General features: G+C 37.6%; 3 protein-coding genes across 3 annotated transcripts; 1 reads left to right on the top strand and 2 right to left on the bottom strand.

Annotated features, from left to right (window-relative positions):
• Window positions 1-550: 550 nt before the first annotated feature.
• LOC133739452 (1-aminocyclopropane-1-carboxylate oxidase) lies at window positions 551-2,124 on the bottom strand. The gene is made up of 3 exons (XM_062167228.1): window positions 1,914-2,124; window positions 1,616-1,824; window positions 551-1,426 (listed from the first exon to the last, which is right to left on the bottom strand). The coding sequence occupies exons 1-3, from the start codon at window positions 2,013-2,015 to the stop codon at window positions 829-831; spliced, it is 909 nt and encodes a 302-aa protein (XP_062023212.1). The 5' UTR covers window positions 2,016-2,124; the 3' UTR covers window positions 551-828.
• A 12,146-nt stretch (window positions 2,125-14,270) lies between these two features.
• Window positions 14,271-17,068, top strand: LOC133741160 (amino-acid permease BAT1 homolog). The gene is made up of 7 exons (XM_062169108.1): window positions 14,271-14,507; window positions 14,776-14,955; window positions 15,097-15,216; window positions 15,389-15,580; window positions 15,838-16,143; window positions 16,224-16,406; window positions 16,493-17,068. The coding sequence occupies exons 1-7, from the start codon at window positions 14,445-14,447 to the stop codon at window positions 16,982-16,984; spliced, it is 1,536 nt and encodes a 511-aa protein (XP_062025092.1). The 5' UTR covers window positions 14,271-14,444; the 3' UTR covers window positions 16,985-17,068.
• A 205-nt stretch (window positions 17,069-17,273) lies between these two features.
• LOC133735581 (amino-acid permease BAT1 homolog) lies at window positions 17,274-20,532 on the bottom strand. The gene is made up of 7 exons (XM_062162983.1): window positions 20,197-20,532; window positions 19,914-20,093; window positions 19,256-19,375; window positions 18,962-19,153; window positions 18,564-18,869; window positions 18,298-18,480; window positions 17,274-18,133 (listed from the first exon to the last, which is right to left on the bottom strand). The coding sequence occupies exons 1-7, from the start codon at window positions 20,257-20,259 to the stop codon at window positions 17,609-17,611; spliced, it is 1,569 nt and encodes a 522-aa protein (XP_062018967.1). The 5' UTR covers window positions 20,260-20,532; the 3' UTR covers window positions 17,274-17,608.
• Between the last annotated feature and the right edge of the window lie 3,974 nt (window positions 20,533-24,506).

Raw genomic sequence — 24,506 nt, 5'->3', positions numbered from 1 at the left:
GTCCCCCTATCATTGTATTTACTTCCTTTAATACTTTTTGCAACATAAGTACTTGGAGCTTTGTTAACCAGGCGCCAGTGGCTCTAATAATGAGCTTTTATTTCGTTAATTTTTGAACTCTTAATATTGTAGGGGGTAATTGATCGATATGAATCGATCTACTTGCTGTTTGAGAAGCAACTGGAACTAAGAAAAACTAATTTTTCATCAGGGCAGTATCTTTGAATGAATAGGTACCTCATTGAAAATAAAGATATGATGACAATGCTTTCTAGGATGGTCGTATTTAGTTTTCTTTTTTCCTTTTAATCTGAAGACATGCCTACATTGGATTCATTTATCACCAATTTGGTTACAAGGATTTGATGTTATCTTTAGTTTGATACTTGTACCAGCTGCCTTTCATTAGCACCTTTCATTTGCATTAATAAACATTGAGGGTTTTACTTGAGGGAAAATTGATTATTGCATACAGTTACGTAAGGAAGAATATGTTGTGTACTTATATATATATAACTAATAATATTAATTAAAAATGCAATTCATATAATACCATTGTACAAAGCAAATCCAAAGCTGGAGCATATTAATTAAGCATCCTTAGCATAACATAACATGCAATAGAGCAAGCAAAATACAAAGCACACAGACTTACACAGTTACACCCACTTCAGCTTTCTCCTCCCATATAAGTTTATAGTAACTGAGAGAGAGACGAGCGAGTACTTAATTGTAATGAGCCACACACAAAGAAAAAAGAAAAGAAAAAGACTGAAAGTAATTGTTCCTTAATATTTTCATAATAACAATCTTAATTATTGTGATGGATCAGATGGCTCTCACAGCTTGGAACCTTGGTTCCTTGGGGAGGAACTTCTGCTCAGCATAAACAGACAGGTAGTCACCAAACACAAACTTGGGATAAGTCTGATCCACTTCTTGGTTTGCTTTCTCCACCAGTTCTGGTGCAGGAGCAATGGTGGCCTTCAGTGATGGGTTGTAAAAAGAAGCAATTGATCTTCTGTTCCCAGTCCGGGTGGCCAAAACCCGGTGCCAAACACTCTTGTAGAGGCCATTGCTCAAGACTTCAATCTGGTCTCCAGTGTTGATGACAATCGAATTGGGAAGTGGCTGCACATCTATCCATTCCCCATCTTTGAGGATTTGTAGGCCTCCCACCTGGTCATCTTGGAAGAGCAAGATGACACCCCCGGCATCTGTGTGAGCTCGGAGACCTGTCACCAAGTCGGGTTGAGGACAGGGCGGGTAGTGGCTCACCTTGGTACCGAAAAAGGCATTGTCACCTTCTCCACCATTGAAGGCTTTCTTCATGTATCCCTTTGGTAATCCCAAGTTCTCATCCATCACTTCCATGACCCTCTCGGCTAGTTTCTTCAGTTCTGCTCTGTACTCTGCCATAGTTTCCCTGTCAATAAGAAGAGTGAACATTAGATTCTATATTATGGCGCATAGATCGATCATTCTGATAGTATCAAGCTATCCCTCAGGCTGTTAACTATATAATCTCCATTTGGTTGAACCAACCACGTAACATGCTATCTAGAAAGAGATAAGTATCATCACTCACTAATTATATATGTGAATCATTACTTACTTGAATCCAGGGGTTTTCGAGGGCCATTCATTGTCATCAAGAAGGGTAAAGACATCTTCCCAGTCCACATTCTCCAGCTTTTGGTCCTCATTCAGCGACTGCACCAGTGTCGACTTCTTGAAGTTCTCTTCTCTTTCGTTCTTAAAGCAGTCGTCGCTCACCTTCTTCACCCTCTCCAGGAGGTCTTCTGATATTCCATGGTTCACCAGCTGTGACAAACACAAAAGGCACTATCAAGTAAGATTCTTGGTGGCCATAAAGTACACAGAATAATAAGCTTAAAAGAAAAAGATGGTACCTGGAAGAAGCCCCATTCCTCACATCCATTAGCAATCTGGGCCAATGTGGTGGCCCTTTCCTCACCATCGAGTTTTGAGAAATCAATCACTGGAATTGCCATGGATTTGATTGAATAGACAAGAAAAGTGGGTTTTACAGGTAGTATTTGAGAATGAGAGAGAGTAATGATGGGTTGGTAGCCAGTGTGTAAACAATGCTTGATTAGCTAATGTTGCACACTGAGGTGGTTTGGAAGAGAGGGGTGGTTGCCCTATTTATAGGAGAGTTTCCCGCCATCTGTTGGATGACAACTTTTATTTTCTTAATTTTCCATTTGTTTCTTCCAAAGCTTAGCCGTTAGGGTGAGATATGGGACGGTGACGCTTTACATTAAAAATTAGATGCAAGGTCAATGCTCTGTGAGGTACTACATGGTAACTCACTTACGCACAACATAAGCATACTCTTTCAGGTGATTCACCTCATCCGTTCCACTGTTTATCAATATTAGTTGAATTATTACATCAACCATACCATATTAGCTGCCATTTGGATCTTGATGTGTTAATTTACATCTATAATACAATTATTGGTAGTTTGGTACCAAATTTATTATCAATATAGTAATTATAACATCTCTCACTGGCCAGGTCTTTGTAAGCATTTATACAAATGATCAGGAAATGCTACACATAATAATTCTTCATGATCTAAGTTTTTGTATATCCTGTATAAATGTATATATGCATCTAGACACACACACACACATTTATATATATATACAAATATTTAATAGGTAGCTAGGCCATGTACTTATATTAGTGAAAACATTAAAAGTTTTTCTTACAGAAATAAAATTAAGATTAAATGATGCATTTGCAAAGTACGCCTAATACTTATATCGAAGTCGAATGTTACCTTCATGGGCATATAGTACATATAACATGGCTCTTGAAACTTTTCAAATCAAATAGGTCTAGTTCATTCATCTGCCAGATAATAGATTCCAATCACATGATCCTATGGTGACAACATAGCATATCCTACATGTTAATATTACCTCTTCTATTTCTTTAATTAATTCCTTCCCCATATATATTACCAATCATCTTATATTTTAGGTCTGTTTTACTTACAACATAAATCTCTGCCGACTAGGGTATATCATTTTGACCTTAAGGTCCCTTTGGCTTTCACGCATGGACGTGCTTTTGATAACGAGCGGTTACAATGATTAAACAAATACACTGTTTCGTAGGCATAGTTTGAGGGCTATGAAAGGCAAGGCGATGACTTTTATAAACAAAGCAATCATCGCCATTAAATTTAATACAATGTCAACTCCATTATTGATGTACCTACATATATGGGATTGACTAGTTTATAATGCTTCTTACTATGAAAAAATATTAAAGAAATAAACAAAATATTTTATCATGACAAATATAGATACACGAAGTTGGATTAGCATGTACACTCTGTTTATTTAGTCAGGTTAATGATCTGGATTTCAACCATATGTGCTGTATATTACACTTGTTGTATCAAAAAACTTCTGATTTGATTCTAATTGTCCGAATGTTAGGGTACAGTTTAGAGGCAACAGATGGATCTTGACCGTCGATCATGATCAGATGCTTTGAAAATGAATAAAGGCATTGCTGTACTTGTAGTACTTCCAAAAACCATTGTCAAATTTTGCATTATGGGCATGCATAATATCTTATATGAGCCCTAGCTAGCTAGCCAGGCATGTCCAGAGGCCAGAGGACCAGAGCTACCTCCTAAACCCTTTATTCTTGAGCCACGTTGCATGGTTTAGTTCGGGTACCAACTTATAAAATACAATGTTTATATAATATTGAATTGAGGAAACATTTTTTATGTACCGACGATGTAAGTGAACCAACAAATCCAACAGATCGATCTCCTGAATTAAAATGTTTGAATGTTGCAGATCGAGATTTAATTAAGAAAACATTGTGACATTTCATTGATTTTAGTTGACAACTTGATTAAACATCTTATCTTCATTTTCATACACTCAAATTCGAGTTTTTCTATTGGAACCTCCAAATTTACTCACTTGACCTCTATGCTTTTTACACCTTTTATCAAATTTTCAAATACTAAATTTACTCACTAAACCTCACTAAACTTCCTCAAATAACCTCACTCATATAATTTGCAAACAAATTATTAACTTTAAAATAAAAAATTTAGTCATTTCAATGATTTAAGCCCCGTTTGGGATTGCTTCGCTTTTAAAAAAATCAGCTTTTGTTCAAAATTTTAGATTTTATTGTGTTTGGTAAATAAATAAAAAGCAGCTTTAATTAAAAGTTATAGGTCACTGGCAGCAGATTTTAGAAGCAGCCTAGAGGTTGCTTTTAGAAGCTGCTGTGGATTAAAACACACTCTGCAGTTGTTTTATGTACTGACAGCACTTTTTAAAATATTATTTACCAAACACGAAACTGTTTTAATTCACAGCTGATTATTCTCACAACACAGCAGCAGCAGTTTTTTAAAAAAGTCGCAGCAATCCCAAACTAGCCCTTAATCACTCTATAAATCTTAACTAGATATACATTTCTTAATCAAACTTGAGTTTCAAAAATTAATGTCCAATCAATAAGAAAATGTCATGAACTATTATGTTTTTTTTAAATTTTTTTTCTATTTTAGCTGTGCAAAAAAAAATTCATTTGTTTTTATTCTCAAAAAAAAAAAATTTAATGTTTTTTTTTCTGTATTTTTTGTACCACATGATTAATTATTTAAATATTTTTAGTTTTTTTTTTTTGCAAATATAATGGATTGACTTAGATTTAGGTCAAAAATCATAAGAGGATTTATTTTGTTTTCTCTCACCAATATGCGTTCAGCATATATATCATACATTTTTAAGTCACATAATCTTAATCATATTTTTAATTCTTATTAAATATATATGAATGCTTTAATGAGTATGTAGTGAAATTGGAAAATGAAAATAGATAAGGAAAATAATAAGGAATACAATCTAATATTATTGAATTGGAAAGTCTACATAAAATAAATGTAATATTTTTTTGGTATAATTATTGTCCTTAATTAATAGTCATTTTATAGTAGGTTATATATGTCATTTAATAATTCATAATAGAGTGAGGTCAATTGTTCTGGGGGTCCACAGCTGGCTGGAATTGGAGTTGTGCCCAAGTGCGGACCAAGCTAATGGACTCTGGCTCCCTAGGGTTTCGGATTTGGGATCCAGGAGGATGGACACAACCAAACCTCCTAGTCCCCTCTTGGAAGGCAAGGAGAAGATTTAGTTTTTTTCAAGGAACTATGCCTATTTACTATGGTCTAGAATTTCTCCATGGTTATAGGCTTGCTTTGAATAAGTTGTGCGATAAGTTCGAATATAGTTGGTCTATCCTATGTACCACTGTGGCTCTCCCACGAATCCTTGTCTTGTCCATTGTTATGTGACAGCGGGTGGGTATGTAATGGCCTTCTTGGCATGCGATTATAAATGAGTTATCATTAATTCAAAAAAAAAAAAAAGTGAGCAAATTTAGAGGTCCCAATAGAAACTCTCCTCAAATTCATGCATTACAAGTTAAATATTGCTAGATATAAGCCTTGGGCCTTTCTATTTATAGAACTAAATACATTAATTGTTCAAAAAAAAAGAAGAACTAAATACATTAGGTAAAAAGAAAAGAACTAGATACACATTACAGATTTATTTATTTGAGGCTCTTATTTTTTGTTTTATACTTAAACTGTTTTAGGTACCAACGTAGTGAGGATGCTACATGCCCATGCATACGGCCGGCCATACTACATCTGTTAAGTTTTGGACACCCCCAACTTATATATGTTAGTACTTAGTACCTAAAAGAACAATTTTTTTTTTTTTTAACATAGAACAATGTATTTGTTTGAAATATAAACAAACAATACACCATCAGATCACCTTTAATATTACTAAAAACTAGAGTATACTATAAATTAGAGAGTATAATTATACTATAAATTAGAGAGTATAATTTTTAAATTAACTACTTGAACTATTGCAATTTGTATCATACAAATTAATTAATATATGCCCAAAAAGAAATCAATTAGTATTGCCATTCAATTTTCTTTTGAGAAATTATGTACTGATTGTGACAATAGATTAAATATATATCATGATATCATCTGCCTATTTGAGAGAAGACCTACAACAATGTGCCAATTGTGTAACAACCCTTATGATGAGTTGATCAAGCTATAAACAATATTAATCAAGAAGAAAAACGAACTGAGTGAAGAGAGAACAGCTTTGGAAACCCTAGGGTCTGAGTAGAGATAGGTGGCGGTGGTTTCCGTCGAATCTGGTAGAGGCGAGGCTTCTTGTCGTTTCACGGTGGGGCTACAGTCCTGCGTGGAGAATGTTTCAAGGGGGGCTCCAATCGTAGAGGACGTGTTGCACGTTGGGCAGAGTGCGGTGCGCATTGGGGGCTGCAAAGAAGCGGATTGGAGGTGGTGCTCTGTCGGCTTGGACGAGGCTCGCTTCGCCGGTCTTGATTGTGGGAAGATTTTTGGCCAGCTGCGCTGGGATCTAAAGCAAGAAGTTCGCAGCTTGGATCGTATGTGGTCTCTACTCGGATTGTTTCTACCGGATCTGATGGTGTGGTGGACCAGGCTGCCACCGGAGGGACGGAAAGCGACAGCAACAGTCTGGCCAGTACGTGTTAGGACTATTGTCCTCTTTGCTCAGGTTTGGGCCTAGGCTTTTAAGCCTGGGTCTAACCTTGGGCTGATGGGCTCCATGTTGTGGGTGAGTAGGGAGGGTGTCTTGCCACCTTCTTTGGTCACTTAGTGATGAAGGTGGGTTTGGTCTAAGAGGTGGACCTTCTTGGGCTTTCAGGTCGATATATGGTCTATGACCAATCGTTTCGGATCATGACTGCTTCGGGAGTTGATAATTATCTAGGATAAGATTGGTTGTCATGCGGCTTATGGACAAGGAGTTGGCTCCTATTTGTTTGCTAGGAAATAGAGTTCCATTGGTACCACAATTGCGTGATTGGCTAATGGGAGGCTAGAATATGAGTTTGCCCTAGCTATGAGACACAGAGTTTGCATTTGCTTGGTAGAGTTCAGGATTTGTCCGTTTCCTATTCAAGTGCATGTTAGACTCTAGCCCATAATTATGGCTATTGAATATGATGAAACCAATATCATTTTCAAAAAAAAAAAAAAAAGTGTCAATTGTGTAATTTACCCGCATGTAAGGGGGGGGGGGGACATTGAGCCCAAACCCCTTATTACAATAGGCACCTAGAGAACAACCTGAAATAATATCATGAGGCTCTACTAAACAACTGTATTCAATTTCGCACCAACTAGGAAAGAGCGCTCTACTGGCGACTCTATTTGCTTTACAGCGGTGACAAAACGAAAAGATAACTCGATCTGCAACTTGATTACAGCATAGCATAATTTCCATACACATAACTTTCCCATCATGTTGCCACTGGAAAATACATCCAGTGACACTTAGTTTCACCCTGCCACTAGGAGGCTGCGACCATTTGACCAAGCAAGGAACTTGCCGCCTACTTAGAGCAGACACGTTACTGCCACTAGGAGGTTGCGACCATTTGCCTATGCAAGGAACTCGCCGCCTACCTAGAGCAGACAAGGCATACAAGGTGCATAGACCGGGACCAAGCCCACATTGTCCTACCAAAATGTTAATTTCCATGTAGTATACACAATACTATTTGTTTTTTTTTTTTTGACTTTGTCAAGGGGAACCCAAAGACTTCCTAGGCCCAAGATAAACCCCTTCAGCACATGTGAAATGCTCCAACTATGCATTGCAGCATAGTGTCTGGCCACTTTGACAGTTTCGGGGTTCGAACCTAGATTGGAGAGTACACCCAACTAGGCAATAACCACTAGGCCACTTGCAGTGGTTACACAATACTATTTGTTCTTTCAGGACCAAATTGTGGGCAAACTAAATATGATATTAGCCAACATATTTGGGTTGAGGAAGAGGCACCATTTTGGTTATCATGATCATTCTTATTGTGGTATCATCTCCTCTGATCTGCTTCTCAATTAATATATTATATCTATCAATCATAAAATTAGAATAAAAGTAAAAAAATCTGTGGGTGAACCTGAATTCAGTTGGTTTTCCTCATATTTTTTTTAACCGGCCATCATTTTGCAGCAATGGAATTTTTTTTTTCTTTCCCGTCATGCTAGAAAGAGATGTTTCATATATATATATATAGGATTTTTCTCAGGTGCGGACGTCCGTACCGAAATTTTGGTACAGATTTCTGGTTTTCACTCACTTTCCGATCACATATTTTGATCTTAACCGTTCAGTTTTTAGGTTCTAATGTATAGATCATCTCTGCAAAATTTCAGCCAATTTGGTGATTGTTAAGGCATCAAAAACTGTAATTTACACGAACGAACCAAATCTGTCGAACCGGAACCGTTCGTGTACATTGTTGTAATTTGCAGTTTTGGATGCCTTAACGATCACCAAATTGGCTGAAATTTTGCAGAGGTTATCTATACATTAGGACCTAAAAACTGAACGGTTAAGATGTGAAAATGTGATCGAAAAGTGGGGGAAAACGGGAAATCCATACCTTCCGCACGGTACGGACGTCCGCACCGTAGCCGGACTATATATATATACAGATCCTATCCAGAGCGGAGCTCCGCTTTGAAATTAACTTGTGAAGTTCGAGTTTTTGATCACTTTTCGGTCGCATATCCACATCTCGACCGTTCAGTTTTTAGGTACTAGTGTATAGATCATCTCTGCAAATTTTCAGCCAAGTTGATGATTGTTAAGGTATCTAACTCGCTTAAACCAATGGACGGACTAAATCTGTCAACCTGAACCGTACTAGCTTTAAGGCAGTTAACAATACCCTAACGATCATCATTTTGGCTGAAAATTTGCAGAGATGATCTATACACTAGTACCTAAAAACTGAACGGTCGAGATGTGGATATGCGATCGAAAAGTGACCAAAAACTCGAACTTCACACGTTAATTTTCAAAGCTCCGCTCCGCTCTGGATAGAATCTGTATATATATATATATATATATATATATATATATATATATATATATATATATATATATATATAAAATGTGTTATTACTATATTTCTTTATTTTTCCTTCTTCAGTTTTGCTTCAAAAATCGGATTGATGTAACTACTAAGTACTAACTAGGGTTCATGACCCGGATTAAGAATTTCGATCTGTGTTTCCACAATTGTGGTATTGAAGAGGCTAGGCGATATCAGGCAAGTGATTAAAATCATTTATATATTTAATTCTCAAGTAAAATATTGCGATCTTTGTTGAACAGAACATGGCCGGGTACGAAGGTCAAACGTCAACTCAACTTGAAATTGAGTTATAATTAAATGTAGAAGGGTTGTATGCAAAGAAATATATGTGAAGGTTGTTACAAAAAATAATAGACTAAAAAAAATATATCCCCATCGGCTATTGCTAAAACATGCTGATTTAGTAGAGTTGGCATATCTGAACCAAGACAAACGAAGTGGAAAATTTTATGAAACTACATCCAACAATTGAACATCTTTTGTTGGCACTATCTACTTATAGCATATTTATATAACCCTATGATAAGAATGGAAGCTATATATTCTGAAATTCTTTAGCGTTTGTTAATAATAGTTATTATAAAGGGATCAAGAAGTTTGGAAGGAGGTGAATCTGATCCCCGCAAAAGTTTGTGTTCGATTCATTTATATTTATTTGACAGTGACTGACTTTATAGTTTGATTTAATATATAGAAGCATGTGTGTGTTCTGCCTCAAACCACTATATACACAACTATCAAGAATGTACTAAATTTGTGCTAATAAAGATCTAAACTTTACTCAATTTATGTTAGGGTCTTGTTAACTTCTCAAACTTCCAGGCGGCTTTACCAACATACACATGCCAAATGCAACTAGCTAGTTTTTTCTTTCTGATCTGAAAAGATTTCCTATTCTTTCCTCCCATCTGTATATTTAGTTAGCTAACATTATCAATGCCCAAAGGTTAATAGATTGAAATTTGTGCATTGTAATTGAAGAACTAACCTAGCTACGTTCCTTAAACTTCTCCCACCGGGTGAAACCCTAGATTATCGTAAGTTAGCCTGGCTAGCCGTTCAGGTGGGCCTAAATACTCTTGCTGATCTTATGATTCCTAATATATTACATCCTTCAATCTATCCCTAATTACAATACTAATTCACTCGTCAAACAATCTGACTTATTGTAACTTATTAATTTTGTCACAAATCTCGAATTACATATGAAATGGTCTCACTTAATAGTTGATCGATAAAATAAGCAGCAAATTAATACAAATTACTAATTGATAATACATATAGCTGTTAACGTGCGAGAATGAGTGTACATATTTTCACTACGTAACTCACATATAATCGAAAGTAAAGTTCTCCATATATTAAGTTATTAACTGACAATCCGTCAAATTTAAACCTTCAATATAATTGACACTCATACTTTGCATTAACACAAGAGAGGTGTCAGGTGCTCCAGAATTGCAGTGACTCCATACATTCCCCCAGGACATTGTCTACTGGAAAAGAGCTAGCTTACTTAGAGACACCTCGGGAGAAGTAAAACTCGAGTAAATAATATTCACGGCTTCTGTGTTTTAATGGTGCGATTCCCTTCCCTTCCAGTTGAAGAAGTCTGCTGGATCGATCAGTAGTCTTCTCTGATCATCAGCTGGTGTCGACTCTCACATGGTGATGAGTAATGGTGTCTCACACAAGGATGAAAACTCAGTCTAGGTTGCCTGTACCGGCCTCTACTTAGATTTGGCTTAATTATTATAATTGTCTTTGTCTTCCCTTGTTCTTTAATCAACCTCCGAGTCTCTGACCGAATCAGTCATCACAAAAATTATAAAACACTTTACTATAGTTAGATAATTATATATTAATTAGTAAATTATCTAATACAATTACTTTAATAAGGCAATTAATTAACAAAGTCATGGCGTGGTCGGCAGTTAGCCATTTCCAGAAATTATAGGCTCAATGATCATTGGGACTAAGTCCGGGTTTGATTTTAAATACGGTATATTATTTTAGGTACTTTCTAAAATATTGTTAATTTTTAGTGCCAATTTACAAAACCTAAATGGAAGAGTTTGGGAGTTCAAGAGCGTAGTTTGCGTCATCACTGACCCAGTTTTTTTTGCAGTTTCAAATTCTTTGATTATTTCAACGTTGGATTAAAAAATCCAAAGCATTCAGAAATGGTTATATATATAACTACCTACTTAACCGTATTAGGGTTGCGTAGCAGTTCTGCAACTGTCTTAGCTAGTGTTTAATTCCTTATTGTAATTAATTGTTAATCTCGAGACCGTAAGATTGTGAGCTAATTAAAGCTTTTTGCTTATTAAGTTTTAATTGTTCTTCCATTTGTGGTAAGGATCTTTGATTGATAATATGTAGAAACACATACATATATAACATAAATTGGTAATGGACCTCTTGATGCAAATCTCTTAATTTGTACAAAAAATTGAAGACGTTAAAAAAAAATTATTTGCAACTAAAATGTTTTATATGAATATATGTATATATAAGCTTGCAGGCTTGCTCTGTTAAGGAGATCCATTCCTTAGTTAAGGAACGGATTTCCATATTTTAACAACTTTTCGATAACATATTCACATCTTAATTGTTTAGTTTTTAGGTCTTAATGTATAGATCACTTTTGAAAATTTTCAGCCAAATTGATGATCGTTAAGGTATCGAACTCGATTAAATCAATGAACGAACCGAATTTGTCAAACTTGAACCGTTCATGTTCATAATTGTAAATTACAGTTTTGGATGCCTTAACGATCATCAATTTGGCTGAAAATTTGCAGAGATAATCTGTACATTAGGACCTAAAAACTGAACGGTTAAGATATGAATATGTGATCGAAAAATGGTCAAAATATGGAAATCCGTTCCTTAGCTAAGGAACGGACCTCCTTAGCAGAGCAAAGCCTGTATAAGCCTGCAATATTATAGTCAACTCGTTACGTTTAAATGTGCAGTTGATCCTTAATTACAATATAATCCATCTATAATCTATATGAACCAATGAGGCCATCTCTTAGCTGAAGTTCAGCAAAACCAATTTCTGACATTTCTTTTCCTTCTTCAAACAAGCTAACCAGTAAGAAACTATATATCATAAGTCGCTGATGAGATTGAGCTTGATACACACACACAGACACACGCTAACACACACCCACAGACAGAGTCAAAGAAGCATTACCTATTTTCAGTTTAATTAATTTGCTTTCTAATTCCTAGAAAGTAGAAATTAAGAGAAGATAGTGACATAAAATATTCTTAGACAAATTTTTCTTTTCTTTTTTCTTTTTATCATAGGTCTTAGTTGATTAAGCTCTTTTCGGTTAGTATGTCAATGCCCTCTCGCCCAATCTATTTGGACTGCTTCTCCCTTCTTTTTTAATATTGATACTTTTAATCCTTTGCATGTTAAGGACTGGTTATTGGACAAGGCTAGCACTTTGTCTTCTGCTGAGTTTGATAAGCTGCTAGTTCTCATGTGGAGCTTATGGCGAAACCGCAATGATCAATTGTGGAATGGACATCATAGAACAGGCTCCGCGCTAGTGGCTTCTGGCATGAGTTGGTTGGAGGAGTTTATTCAAGTTTGTGCTACTGGGAAGCCTACCTCATTGAGCCAGAAGGTTTCAAGGAACCGGTTTTGGAGTCCACCGCCTTCTGGTGTCATCAAAATGAACACGGATGGAGCCTTCCTCAATGGTATTTGCCATGGGGGTGTTGGTGGGGTATTGCGTGATGAGCACGACAGTTTTTTGGCTGCTTTTTCAGGTAAAGTGCAGTTCATTACGTCACCCCTTTACATTGAGTTACTAGGTATCAATCATGGCATGCAGATGCTTCAACAGTTGGGAGCGACAGAGGTAGAAATTGAAAGTGATTGCCTTGTCGCTATACAATCTATTACTGATCAGGCTGGTGACCTTTCTCTACTAAGTAACATAGTAGATGACATCAAGGATTTATGTAAGTCCTTTCAGTCCATTGAATTTCTTCATGTGATTAGGCAAGCAAATTTTGTTGCTCATAGATTGGCTAGCCTTGGTTTTGAATCCTCTATTCAGACCGAGTGGTTCACTTTTGCTCCGACTATTATCTCGGATGCCCTATTGTATGATCTAAATCATATTTGATGAATAAAATCATTGTTCATTGTTAAAAAAAAGAAGCTCTTTTCGGTTAGGCAATTAATTAAGTTTTAATTAATTCAAATTGCATGCAAGACTATTTCTACACTAGAAGTCGCCCATTGTTGTACTAGATCAGCATACTACGTACTAATAAACCCAAAACCCAACAGGGCTTTAGTGCTTGAAGCTTAAGCAGGCCCATTCCGTTTCATTCTTGGGTCGACCGGCCATTTATCCCTTTGTGTAAGAGAAAAAAAAAAAAAAATCAATCCCCCATTTCAGGCTTTCAGCAAAGAAAGAGGAAGAAAAAAAAAGTGCTATTTTTTGTTTTGGTACAGGGGACACAAGGCCCAAAAAGAAAGAAAAAAGAAAAAACTACTGTAGCAACAGCTCTTGGCCTCATAAAGCCCATAGCATCATCAAGCTCAGCTTGTGCAGTGAAGTGAGGCATTCTGACATTGAGCTAAGTCTGCACATGCCTAATTCTTGGTCAGTGCTTCTCTTTGCAAGCCCATCAGCCACTATGTTCTTCTCCCGATGTATGTGACGAATCACACAGTAATCAAAGCACACAATTCGCCAATAGAGTACCTAAAGGATGATATACATCACTACTATATATGACTAAGCCAATAAGGTGAATGAGCACAGCAGAATCAGATTTTCTTTGGTAGTACTTTCAAAATAACTTTCAGATAATAGAAAACATTTAAAAATATTGTAAATGAACAAAAGCTCTTCCGACAAAAGCTTTAGTGAGCAAAAGTGCTTGAGCTTCCTTGAAGAATTTGATGCCTGTTCCCTTGACAATAAGAAGAGCATGCTCCATATAAGACGATCAAATACAAGAAGAAGGGTTTGAAAGAAAAAACAAAACCGGCAAGGAATAAGTGACAAAAACTGGAACATATGCCAAGAGTTAAATACAAGAGCAAAAGTCATGACTATGAGCAAGCTAAATACATGAGAGAATCAAATAAGTCCGAGATTCAGATTCTTCAGTGTAATCTGTTAACTTTACTGTAAACTCTTTTGATTATCTAATACACCAGTATAAATCAATATCTACGTTATATGCAGATTTCACTCCCATTGCAGCATAATTAATTGCTTCATTATTGTGATTTTCAGGACAAATTCACTGGAAAATAGTTTCTTTTCTTTCCATTGATAAGTAGCATTGCAAGATATTGATACAGGTCCAATTTAGAGGAGTTCTTCAGAATGGATCAACAGGTTTAAGAAATGGATTCAGGAGAAAAGCGTCTCAATGAGCTCGGATACAAGCAAGAATTGAGAAGGGAAATGGTAATCTAAGATTTTGGTTGAGAGAGTATAGAATTAATTCCACATTGGAAGTTTTAGTATATGCATCATATGCATCATACTAGGAGTTTTCCATCGTTGGAAAATCGTCTTAACTTTCTTTTTCGTAAGTAAGTGTCTCAACATTGACACAGTAACGCAATAGACCCAACGGTTCGGTGTTCAGGCCTCACCGATATTGCCATAATGAGAACTCCATGATTTCCATTTTAGTATCAAATAACTAATCTTTCCACTTGGTTTTCTACAGACACTGTTCAAGACACTTGCAATAACATTTTCATGCATGTCAGTGTTCACTGGTACACCTCTCTATGGCCAAAGCTTGGGTTATGCAGGTCCTGCAACATTGATATGGGGTTGGGTAGTTGTTACATTTTTCACATGGTTTGTCGGAATCGCCATGGCTGAAATTTGCTCTTCTTTCCCGGTATGCATTGCACCACCATCTTTGCTTTTCCCTTGTACAGTTACCATCTGAAAATTTGGAATGTGAATTCAACTTCATTTTTCAATTCTGAAAGTTTGGGTCTATAAGCTGACCTTGGTCGTTGCTTTGAACATTGACCAGACTACAGGTTCTCTTTATTTCTGGGCTGCTCATTTGGCTGGACCCAGGTGGGGTCCATTTGCTTCATGGTGCTGTGCTTGGCTCGAAGCCATCGGTTTGATATCTGCAATAGGTGCGCAGGTACTAGCACTATAGTCTATAACTCTATATAAGTATAAAGTATATATAGTTATAGTTCCTTCCTGTTTGGCATGAATATTACAGCAATGAGTTTTAGGTAATTGATGATCAACATATATATGATGGTAATTTAATATGTGTTACGATTTTCATTTTCTTTTCTTCGATTCAGGCATTTTCCGGATCACAAACATTACAGATGATCATTCTTATAGCCACCGGGAACAACAAGGGTGGAGGCTATTTTGCATCAAAGGGTGTGTTTTTGTGCATGTATTTGGGTCTAATCATCATTTGGGCAGTACTAAACTCCTTTGCATTACAAGTGATAGCAATTCTCAACATAATCTCCATATGGTGGCAGGTCTGCTAGGAATTCTCAACATAATCTCTATTCTGCATGCATTTTAACATTTGCATCATGTAAACGAAAGGATTAGTGTTCTCTTCACATATATCCGGTATGTGATGTCGCCAGACTGATTTAACATGATCAATTGATCTACATTAACAGTCTAGCAACGTAACATGTCAAATTATCTGCTAAGAGAGCATTTCTCAAGACTATTGATTCAAGTGTATCAAGTAGGCTTAAAACTGACCTCTCTCCCTCAAATACAGGTACTCGGTGGTGTGGTTGTGATTATAATGCTTCCTTTGGTGGCTACTTCAACACAAACAGCTTCTTATGTCTTCACTCACTTCGAAACATCTCCTGAGTCAACTGGAATATCTAGTATACCGTATGCAGTTATTTTATCAGTGCTTCTGAGCAACTACTGTCTATACGGCTATGATGCTGCAGCTCATCTTACAGAGGAGACCAAAGGCGCAGATAGAACTGGTCCGATAGCTATTTTATCTAGTATTGGGATTGTATCAGTGGTTAGTTGGGCTTATTACTTAGCTCTCACTTTCAGCATAAGGGTAATGCACCTTCTTTGCTTTTTCATCAAGTTAAATGGACATAACTAGTTTATCTCATTAGAGCATAATTCTTAATGCAGGATTTGGACTATTTATATAGTACAAACAATGAGACTGCTGGTGTATCTGTGCCAGCACAGATTATATACGATGCATTCCATGGAAGGTATCAGAATTCAACTGGAGCTGTGGTATTTCTATGCATTATATGGGGTTCCTTTTTCTTTTGTGGGCTGTCTGTTGTCACTAGTGCTGCTCGAGTAGTAAGAAAATCTGAAACTTTTGACCCTTTTACCATTCCTCTATTCTTTTCTGAAACTAAACATTAACACTATTTGTTGACACCTAGGTTTATGCCATATCAAGGGATAAATGTATCCCATTTTCACCAATCTGGAGGAAAGTAAACCCGAGGAACAAGGTTCCAACAAATGCTGTGTGGCTTTGTGCTACCATTGGTATGCTGCTTGGATTACCTATCTTGAAAATTGAAGCAGTATTCACAGCCATTGTTTCCATTAGTACAATCGGCTGGGTGGGGGGCTATGCTGTACCGATATTTGCTAGGCTGGTGATGGCCGAAGAGAACTTCAAACCAGGACCCTTCTACTTGGGTAGAGCAAGCAGGCCAGTTTGCTTGGTGGCCTTCTTGTGGATATGCTATACCTGTTCAGTGTTCCTATTGCCGGTTACCTACCCTCTTAGGTGGAAAAATTTCAACTATGCACCAGTTGCTGTCGGTGTTGCTTTGGCACTAGTAATGTTTTGGTGGGCTGTGGATGCAAGGAAATGGTTCAAGGGACCTGTAAGAAACATTGATGAACAAAATGGAAACAAGTAGAAACAGGAAATTAGTTCAACTTTCATTAATGAAACACCTTCTTCATTGGAAATAATAAGTAATATTTAGCCATGCATTGGAGTAATATTCTCAACCAAACTTCATAGTTTGTAACAGTACTCATCACAAAAGAAAACATGATATCTCCGATTGACACCAGGTTTTAGACTTTTAGTACATGGGAAATTTCACAAGGTAGTCTAAAGCTGATTGCTACTTCAGAATGTCTCGGTTAATGCACGATGGTCTTTTGATTATGAAAATATACACGAAAGAGCACACTCATATGTGGTGAAAGAAGATGAATTAATCCGGCCATATGGAAAAGGCATAAAAATGTTGGTTTGGTGGGAGCTTTATTCTAACAGATTTGGAGCGCTTTAACAAGACAACCTTTTCTGCTAATCCTTATACTGATCAAGTTTGATCCATGTAATTTAGAGATGACAAATTGGTTGGCTGCAATACTAGTTATGGCTTACACATTTACACTATTGCAGTTGTTCCTCTTTTCATCCCCAACAACATGCAGCCTTCTTCAATTGAATGTACAATGCACTTATCCAGTTCAAGCCTAAAGAAAATTAAACAACATGATGAGCTAGAGTAGAACCTCTTTCTTCGCTACTTCTGGTCATTTGTCTGAATGAGAGGATTCTCATAGTTTCTCTCTGGTAAATCAATGTTTCTCACAGGTCCTTCGAACCATTTCCTTGCATCCAAAACCCACCAAATCATTATCAGTGTCAAAACAACACTGAGAGCAATTGGTGCATAATTGAAAGTTTTCCATCTAAGAGGATAGAAAGTTGGCAATAAGAAGGTAGAACATGCATAACATATCCACACAAAGGCCACAAAGCAAACTGGCCTGCTTGCTCTGCCCAAATAGAAGGGTCCTGCTTTGAATTTCTCTTCAACCATCACCAGCCTAGCAAAAATAGGTACTGCATAACCACCCACCCAACCAATTGTACTAACTGAAATGATGGCTGTGAATACCAAGTCAAGTTTCAAGATGGGTAATCCTAGCAGGATACCGATGGCTGCGCAGAGCCACACTGCATTTGTTGGGACCTTGCTTCTTGGGTGCACTTTCCTCCAAATTGGTGAAAAGGGGATGCCATTATCCCTTGATAGAGCATAAACCTAGGAGCAAAATAAATATAAAATTTAGAGTAATGCTACCATCCCAAGTGATGTGACAATGCTTCATTTGTTCCTAGCTAGGAAAATCTTAGAAATTGAACTCGAACAGTAATTGGAATTTTCATGACAACTTAGAGCTAAGATCGAGTTTTGGTGTTTCTTACTACTCGGGCAGCTGTGGTGATAACTGACAACCCACAAAAGAAGTAGGAACCCCAGATGATACAGAGGAAAGCCACAGCTCCGTTTGAATTATGAAACCTCCCATAGAATGCTTCGTATATTATCTGTGCTGGTACAAGTGCACCAGCAGTCTCATTGTCTACATTGTACAAATAGTCCACATCCTGCATTAATAATCAACTTTTTTTTAAGAATTTAACAAACCAGTTCCTTTAGTGATCAGGAAACAAATATTTCAAGAGCATACCCGGATGCTGAATGTGAGAGCTATGTAATAAGCCCAACCAAGCACTGATATAATCCCAAAACTAGATAGAATGGCTATAGGACCAGTTCTATCTGCACCTTTCGTCTCCTCAGTAAGATGAGCTGCAGCATCAAAACCGTATAGAGAGTAGATGCTCAGAAGAACTGATAAAATCACTGCATAAGGTATGCTAGATATCCCAGTCAACTCAGGAGAAGTTTCAAAATGTGTGAAGACATAAGAAGCTGACTGTGTCGTCTGTGCCACCAGAGGAAGCATTATAATCACAAGCAAACCACCAAGTACCTGCATAGTAATTGACTGAGGTCAGTAAACTTTTATAGCAATTATTAATGTAGCAAGAAAACAGAATAGTTGAAGAGAGCTAGCATATATACCTGCCACCATATGGAAATTATGTTGAGAAATGCTATCACTTGTAGGGCAAATGTGTTTAGTATTGCCCATATGATGATTAGACCCACATACATGCACAAAAAAACTTCCTTTGTTGCAAAATAGCCTCCACCCTTGTTTGTTCCTGTGGCTATAAGGATGATCATCTGCAATGCTTGTGATGCAGAATACGCCTAAAAGGGCAGAAAAAAAAAATTATACAAGAAATTATTCAAATTAGTACACTGCTTTCAAGTGCTGCATCCATTCGATCAAGACAAAAATGGTTTCAGTACCTGAGCACCTATTGCAGATATCACGCCAATGGTCTCAAGCCAAGCACAGCACCACGAAGCAAACGGGCCCCACCTGGGTCCAGCCAAATGGGAAGCCCAGAAGTAAAGAGAACCAGTGGTCTGAGGTAAAGATGTTCAGAAATTAAGCAAAAACTTCAATACCAAATCATAATATTCGATTTATGTGTGCCTTACCAAACTATGATTACTTTTCCATTGTTGTAATAGGAGAAGATTACTTTAGATTCCTAGTCTTAATTCAAGATTTCTTGTACTCAAAGAAATTGTACTGCTTGTATCCTCTATCTCCTATTATCAATGAAAGAAACAACTATTCTCGATCGAGTCTCTTTACTTTCAGTATTCTAAAACAATTAGGAGTTTGTCTAGGACACATTAATGTACTGATACATTAAGTAGACTAGTTTGATATAGATGTAGAAGACTTCATGCATCGGTAGACTAGCTTGGCTTGATCTCAACATAGTTTACAATAGTAGGGAGCTGCTCTACTTTTGCAAAGAATTGGTCTACCATCTACCATTGATATAACAATACATTAATGTACCGCAAATTTTTCAATATTGTTCAGATGAGAATTAACTACTTAATTTGTAAGAAAACTATATAAAGACGAGCAAAACAATGTAATCCATACTGGGAAAGAGGAGCAAATCTCAGCCATGGCGATTGCAACAAACCATGTGAAGAATGTGACAGCTATCCAACCCCATATTAAGGTCGCAGGACCTGCATAGCGCAAGCTTTGGCCATAGAGAGGTGTACCAGAAAATACTGATATGCATGAAAAGGTTATTGCCAGTGTTTTCAACAGCGTCTACATATAAAAGAAGAAATAAACCAAAGTGAAAAAGGATCAGACTCTAGCTAGTACTTCAAACCCAAATTGGAAAGAAGGATAAACAATGAGAAAAGTATACCATCTCCCTCCTCAGTTCTTGCTTATAACCAAGCTCATTCAGACGCTTTTCTCCAGAATCCATTTTGCAGTACAGATTTCGGTCGAATGTATGTGTATCAAATTCTTGAGTTGGATAGTTGAGTATAGTTAAGGCTTGTGGTTTTGAATTTTTGATAGTGTGTTGAATCTCCGGCTTAGTTAGAGGCTAGGACTGCATTGTTTACTGGAAAATTGGAATCTAATCATAATTAACAAGTGGAAGACAAGGACTCTCTCTAGTGGTACGTGCACATGCTCTACTAGTTAGTCACGCATATAATAACATTTTCATCATCCTAAAATTGGTAGTTGTGCCTTGTAGAATTGAATGAATTGAATGTTGACTATATGATGATCTGTCTATATACAACCACTTGCTCAATGCGAGATGGTTGTTTTACGGTTTTGATCCCCACGATTCCTAATTGAAAGAAGCAAGTGCAGAAAATCTCTAGTGTTACTTGGTCAAGATTTATCACTAAAGTTTACAACAGATTCCAACAGAATCTGTGACTTTTCTCTGTCTCTGATGACATCTTCTGGCATGGCACCTCTTGCTCTTGTTTGTGTCCTAGGAATAGACTAGAAGAGAAACGAGTTTGCATTTCAGTTGGTCCAAATACTAATAAATAATAACCAAAGTTTGAATTTTCTCTGTATATATAAATATATATCAGCAAAAAAGGCCTATGTTGTATGAAACTAGAATTCAAGCTTTTCAACTGCACACACTTTAGTTTTGGAGCAGAAACTGAGTTTACATTTCCTTGATAATAAGAACATGCTGCATAAAACAAAATGACCGGTATCACTGGAGTGTACGTATTATTAATTTTGTTTTGTTTAAGTAAATGGAAATTGCAGAGAGAATTGATGGGAGAATTGTGTGTGTATTCTATTATTGATAATAGGAGTCCTTTATATAGAGATTTACAAAGTACATAATCTTGTCATACAAGGAAATAGAATCCGAATATAATTAGGAAATCTAGAACCTTCTCTCCTATTACAACTCTAGAACTAAACCCTAGTTTGAAGAGGCACACATGATGTCGACTTCCTTCAACACTCCCCCTTGTGCCGTTCAAACTTGGTGATGAGTCGATGACGCTTTGATCGTTGCCTCACTAAAAACCTTGCCAGGTAACAAAAACTCTGTGGGACAAAAATAACATTGGTCGAAGGACAAAAAGAGCACAACACGTCCTTCACTGTTCGAGATCGAACATGTAGACATCATACCTCCCCCTGATGTCAATATCTCCCCCTGATTGCTACAATCATGGGAGTTCGGATAATCTTTCTCAATCCGATGCTCTTCACATGTTTCTCGAAGGTGGATTTAGGTAACGACTTAGTGAATAAGTCCGCTACATTATTCTCTGATCGGATTTGATTCACTTCAATCTTTAGAAGTGATTAATGTTGTTGCTGATTGTAAAAGAACTTAGGCGATATATGCTTGGTGCTGTTGCCCTTGATGAAACCTAATTTCATTTGCTCACTTCATAAATGCATATAGGTTCATCTGTGGTAGACTTCAAACCACAAGCTCCTCGAATGTGTCTAATTACATACCTTAGCCATATGCATTCATGCACGGCTTCATGTAGAGCAATAATCTCTGCATGATTTGAGGAAATAGCAACAAGGGTCTACTTTGTAGACCTCCAAGATATCGCGGTGCTTCCCATGGTAAAGACATAACCGGTCTGGGAACGACATTTGTGAGGGTCAGAGAGATACCCTACATCAGCAAAATCTATCAAAACATCATCATGGTTTTGATTAAGGGAGGAGGATGACGCGGGCCACCGTTGGTGGCGGCGGCTTTGCCGGTCACGGCGTCTTGGACGGCGCTACTTGGGCTAATGAGATCCGTTCTCATTCTTCTGTCATTCTTTTCTCTCTGCAGGGATAGAACAAGCCCATATCTATCGTACATTTTAAGTAACGAAAGATTGTCTTTATACCAGTCCAATGGCGTTGCGTTGGCGCAGGGCTACATCTAGCCAACAAGTTCATAACAAATGAGGTGTCCAGTCTTGTATTGTGTTAAGTACAATAATGCGCCTATTGCACTTAGGTAAGACACTTCTGCCAATTAACAGGTCTTCGTCATCATCCCTGGGATGAAACGTATCCCTCTTAGGGTCAAGACTACGGACGACCATGGGAGTGCATCTTTGACTTTATCAAAATGCAAAGCATTTATTAACACGGTATACAAGTTCTAAATCTAGACAAAACCGTGTTCTCCCAAAGTCCTTCATCTCAAACTCGGATTTCAGGTGTTCAGCGGTTTCCCTTAACTCTCAAGGGTTCCAATTATGTTTATCAACATAAACCGTGACAATTGCAAATCCAGAACTTGTCATGAAAACGCAGGGGCATAGTTCATCATATCCCTTCCCAATCAAGTAGTCACTTTAGTGAGCGTTTCACCCTCATTGCAAACGCGCTCCGTGGTCAAAAGCCACTTGATTTGGGTAAATGAAGTACACAAGACCCTTCATTATATTCCGTATCTAGATCCCCATAGAGATACGTAGTGACCACATTCGTAAGCTGCATGTTCAGTTATTCGGAAACTACCAAACTGACAAGGTAGTGGAGTGCAATGACATCCATTACGAGAGAATATGTCTTCTCGTAGTCGATTCCAGAGAGTTTTGTGAGAAGCCTTGCGCCATAAGGCGAGATTATCATCTCTTTTTCTCATCACGCTATCTAACAAAGACCTATTAATGTCAACAGGTTTTATGTTAGGAGGTGTTGACATCTCAGGCCCGAAATCCTTCCTCTTCATTAGTGAATCTAATTCAACCTGGATCGCATCTTTCCATTTAGGCCAATTTTCACTACGTTGGCATTCTTCAACGGAGTAAGGTTCGATGTCATTGGTATCAATAATTCCACGTCTTCATGTACACTAGTGTAATTCATAGAGATCTCTATATTCTTAGGAATTGGTTCTAACATTGAGGCGTCCCCCAACGATGTCTCTTGGACATAACCACAATCCAGAATATTCTCATGAGACGGATTTTGAGTATCAATGATCAATGGATCAAGTTGTGCCAAACTCGCTCTATTTCTAGGGCGAGAATCCATCGAACCTATGGGTCTCCTACGCTCTCTAGCGGAACCCATGGCCTATGACGCCATTATGCCATCTTTGTGGCATCACCATACCACCATCCATGGTAGTGGTGCCATACCCATCTCCTCTGGGTGGCACCATGTCCTCTTGTGGGGACATCAATCCTTGCAGACATGTTTGCAGCAGGTATATGTGATCTCGTCACTTTTAGGGGATCAAGATGAGACATAGTGGGGACAGACCACGACAATTCATGTTGAACATTATTGTTCTAATCTCCCCCTAACGAAGGGAAGACTGTCTCATCAAAGTGACAATTCGCAAATCCAGCGAAAAAGAGATCGCCTGTCAAGGGTTTTACATAGCGGACTTATAGTTGGAGACTTATGTCCAACACAAATATATATATGCATTCGTTGCAATGACTCATGTTGATGCGCTGTGGCGGCGCAATTAGCACATAAACCGCACACTCAAATATGCATAAGTACGAGATATTAGGCTCGAACCCAGTCACTAGCTGTAACGCAAATAAAAGTTGAGTGGCTGCTATGAGTCGTAGACGAATTAGCATAGCTGCATGCGATATTGCATAACCCAAGCGGAAATATTGGTGCGCATTACCAAAATCCGGCTACCATCGTAGTTTTTTAATGGTGGCTTTTCCGCGAGACCAATTGGGTGTGTACATGGGAATATGATACTTGATATCAATACCCAATGATATGCAATAGTCATCGAAAATTTTCGATGTAAACTCTCTAGCATTATCAAGTCAAATTGATTGAATGAGATGATCTGGGTAGTGAGCCCGTAGCCATATGTTCTGGGCTAGGAGTTCATCATAAGCAGCATTACAAGTGGATGATAGCGCGACACGTGACCAGCGTGTCCGCACATTAACCAACACCATAAAACATCTAAGCAGTCTGCAAGTTGGTTGAATCGATCCACAAAATCCCCTTGGATTCTATGTAAGAATGTAATTATTTCTTTAGTGTCCTTTGCATAGGATGGTCTTGATCCTAAAAAAAACAGGCTTTACAGAACGAAAGATTGGCCTTATAATCAACCAATGAAGGTTTTGGTTGAGCCACAATGTCACAATTTACTTTGAGAAGTAGAGAGAGGAGCCAAGTCTCCATACATGGCGTCAAAGCCATGATTTTGCCGCAGGGGGATCACGG

The sequence above is a fragment of the Rosa rugosa genome, chromosome 3, assembly GCF_958449725.1.
Source record: "Rosa rugosa chromosome 3, drRosRugo1.1, whole genome shotgun sequence".
Taxonomy (NCBI): Eukaryota; Viridiplantae; Streptophyta; class Magnoliopsida; order Rosales; family Rosaceae; genus Rosa; species Rosa rugosa.
The sequence above is the reverse complement of the archived record's forward strand: the minus strand, read 5'-3'. Positions and strand labels throughout refer to the sequence as shown.

What these genes read in the sequence shown, in the direction of transcription:
- LOC133739452 (XM_062167228.1), bottom strand. Translation starts at nt 2,015, where the DNA reads ATGGCAATTCCAGTGATTGATTTCTCAAAACTCGATGGTGAGGAAAGG. An exon ending in AGGAATGGGGCTTCTTCCAG is followed by an intron (nt 1,825 to 1,913) that starts GTACCATCTTTT and finishes TGTTTGTCACAG; the next exon opens with CTGGTGAACCATGGAATATC. An exon ending in TCGAAAACCCCTGGATTCAA is followed by an intron (nt 1,427 to 1,615) that starts GTAAGTAATGAT and finishes TCTTATTGACAG; the next exon opens with GGAAACTATGGCAGAGTACA.
- LOC133741160 (XM_062169108.1), top strand. Translation starts at nt 14,445, where the DNA reads ATGGATTCAGGAGAAAAGCGTCTCAATGAGCTCGGATACAAGCAAGAA. An exon ending in AAATTTGCTCTTCTTTCCCG is followed by an intron (nt 14,956 to 15,096) that starts GTATGCATTGCA and finishes AACATTGACCAG; the next exon opens with ACTACAGGTTCTCTTTATTT. An exon ending in TCACTAGTGCTGCTCGAGTA is followed by an intron (nt 16,407 to 16,492) that starts GTAAGAAAATCT and finishes GTTGACACCTAG; the next exon opens with GTTTATGCCATATCAAGGGA.
- LOC133735581 (XM_062162983.1), bottom strand. Translation starts at nt 20,259, where the DNA reads ATGGATTCTGGAGAAAAGCGTCTGAATGAGCTTGGTTATAAGCAAGAA. An exon ending in AGATTTGCTCCTCTTTCCCA is followed by an intron (nt 19,376 to 19,913) that starts GTATGGATTACA and finishes TCTTTACCTCAG; the next exon opens with ACCACTGGTTCTCTTTACTT. An exon ending in CTCTCACATTCAGCATCCGG is followed by an intron (nt 18,481 to 18,563) that starts GTATGCTCTTGA and finishes TTATTAATGCAG; the next exon opens with GATGTGGACTATTTGTACAA.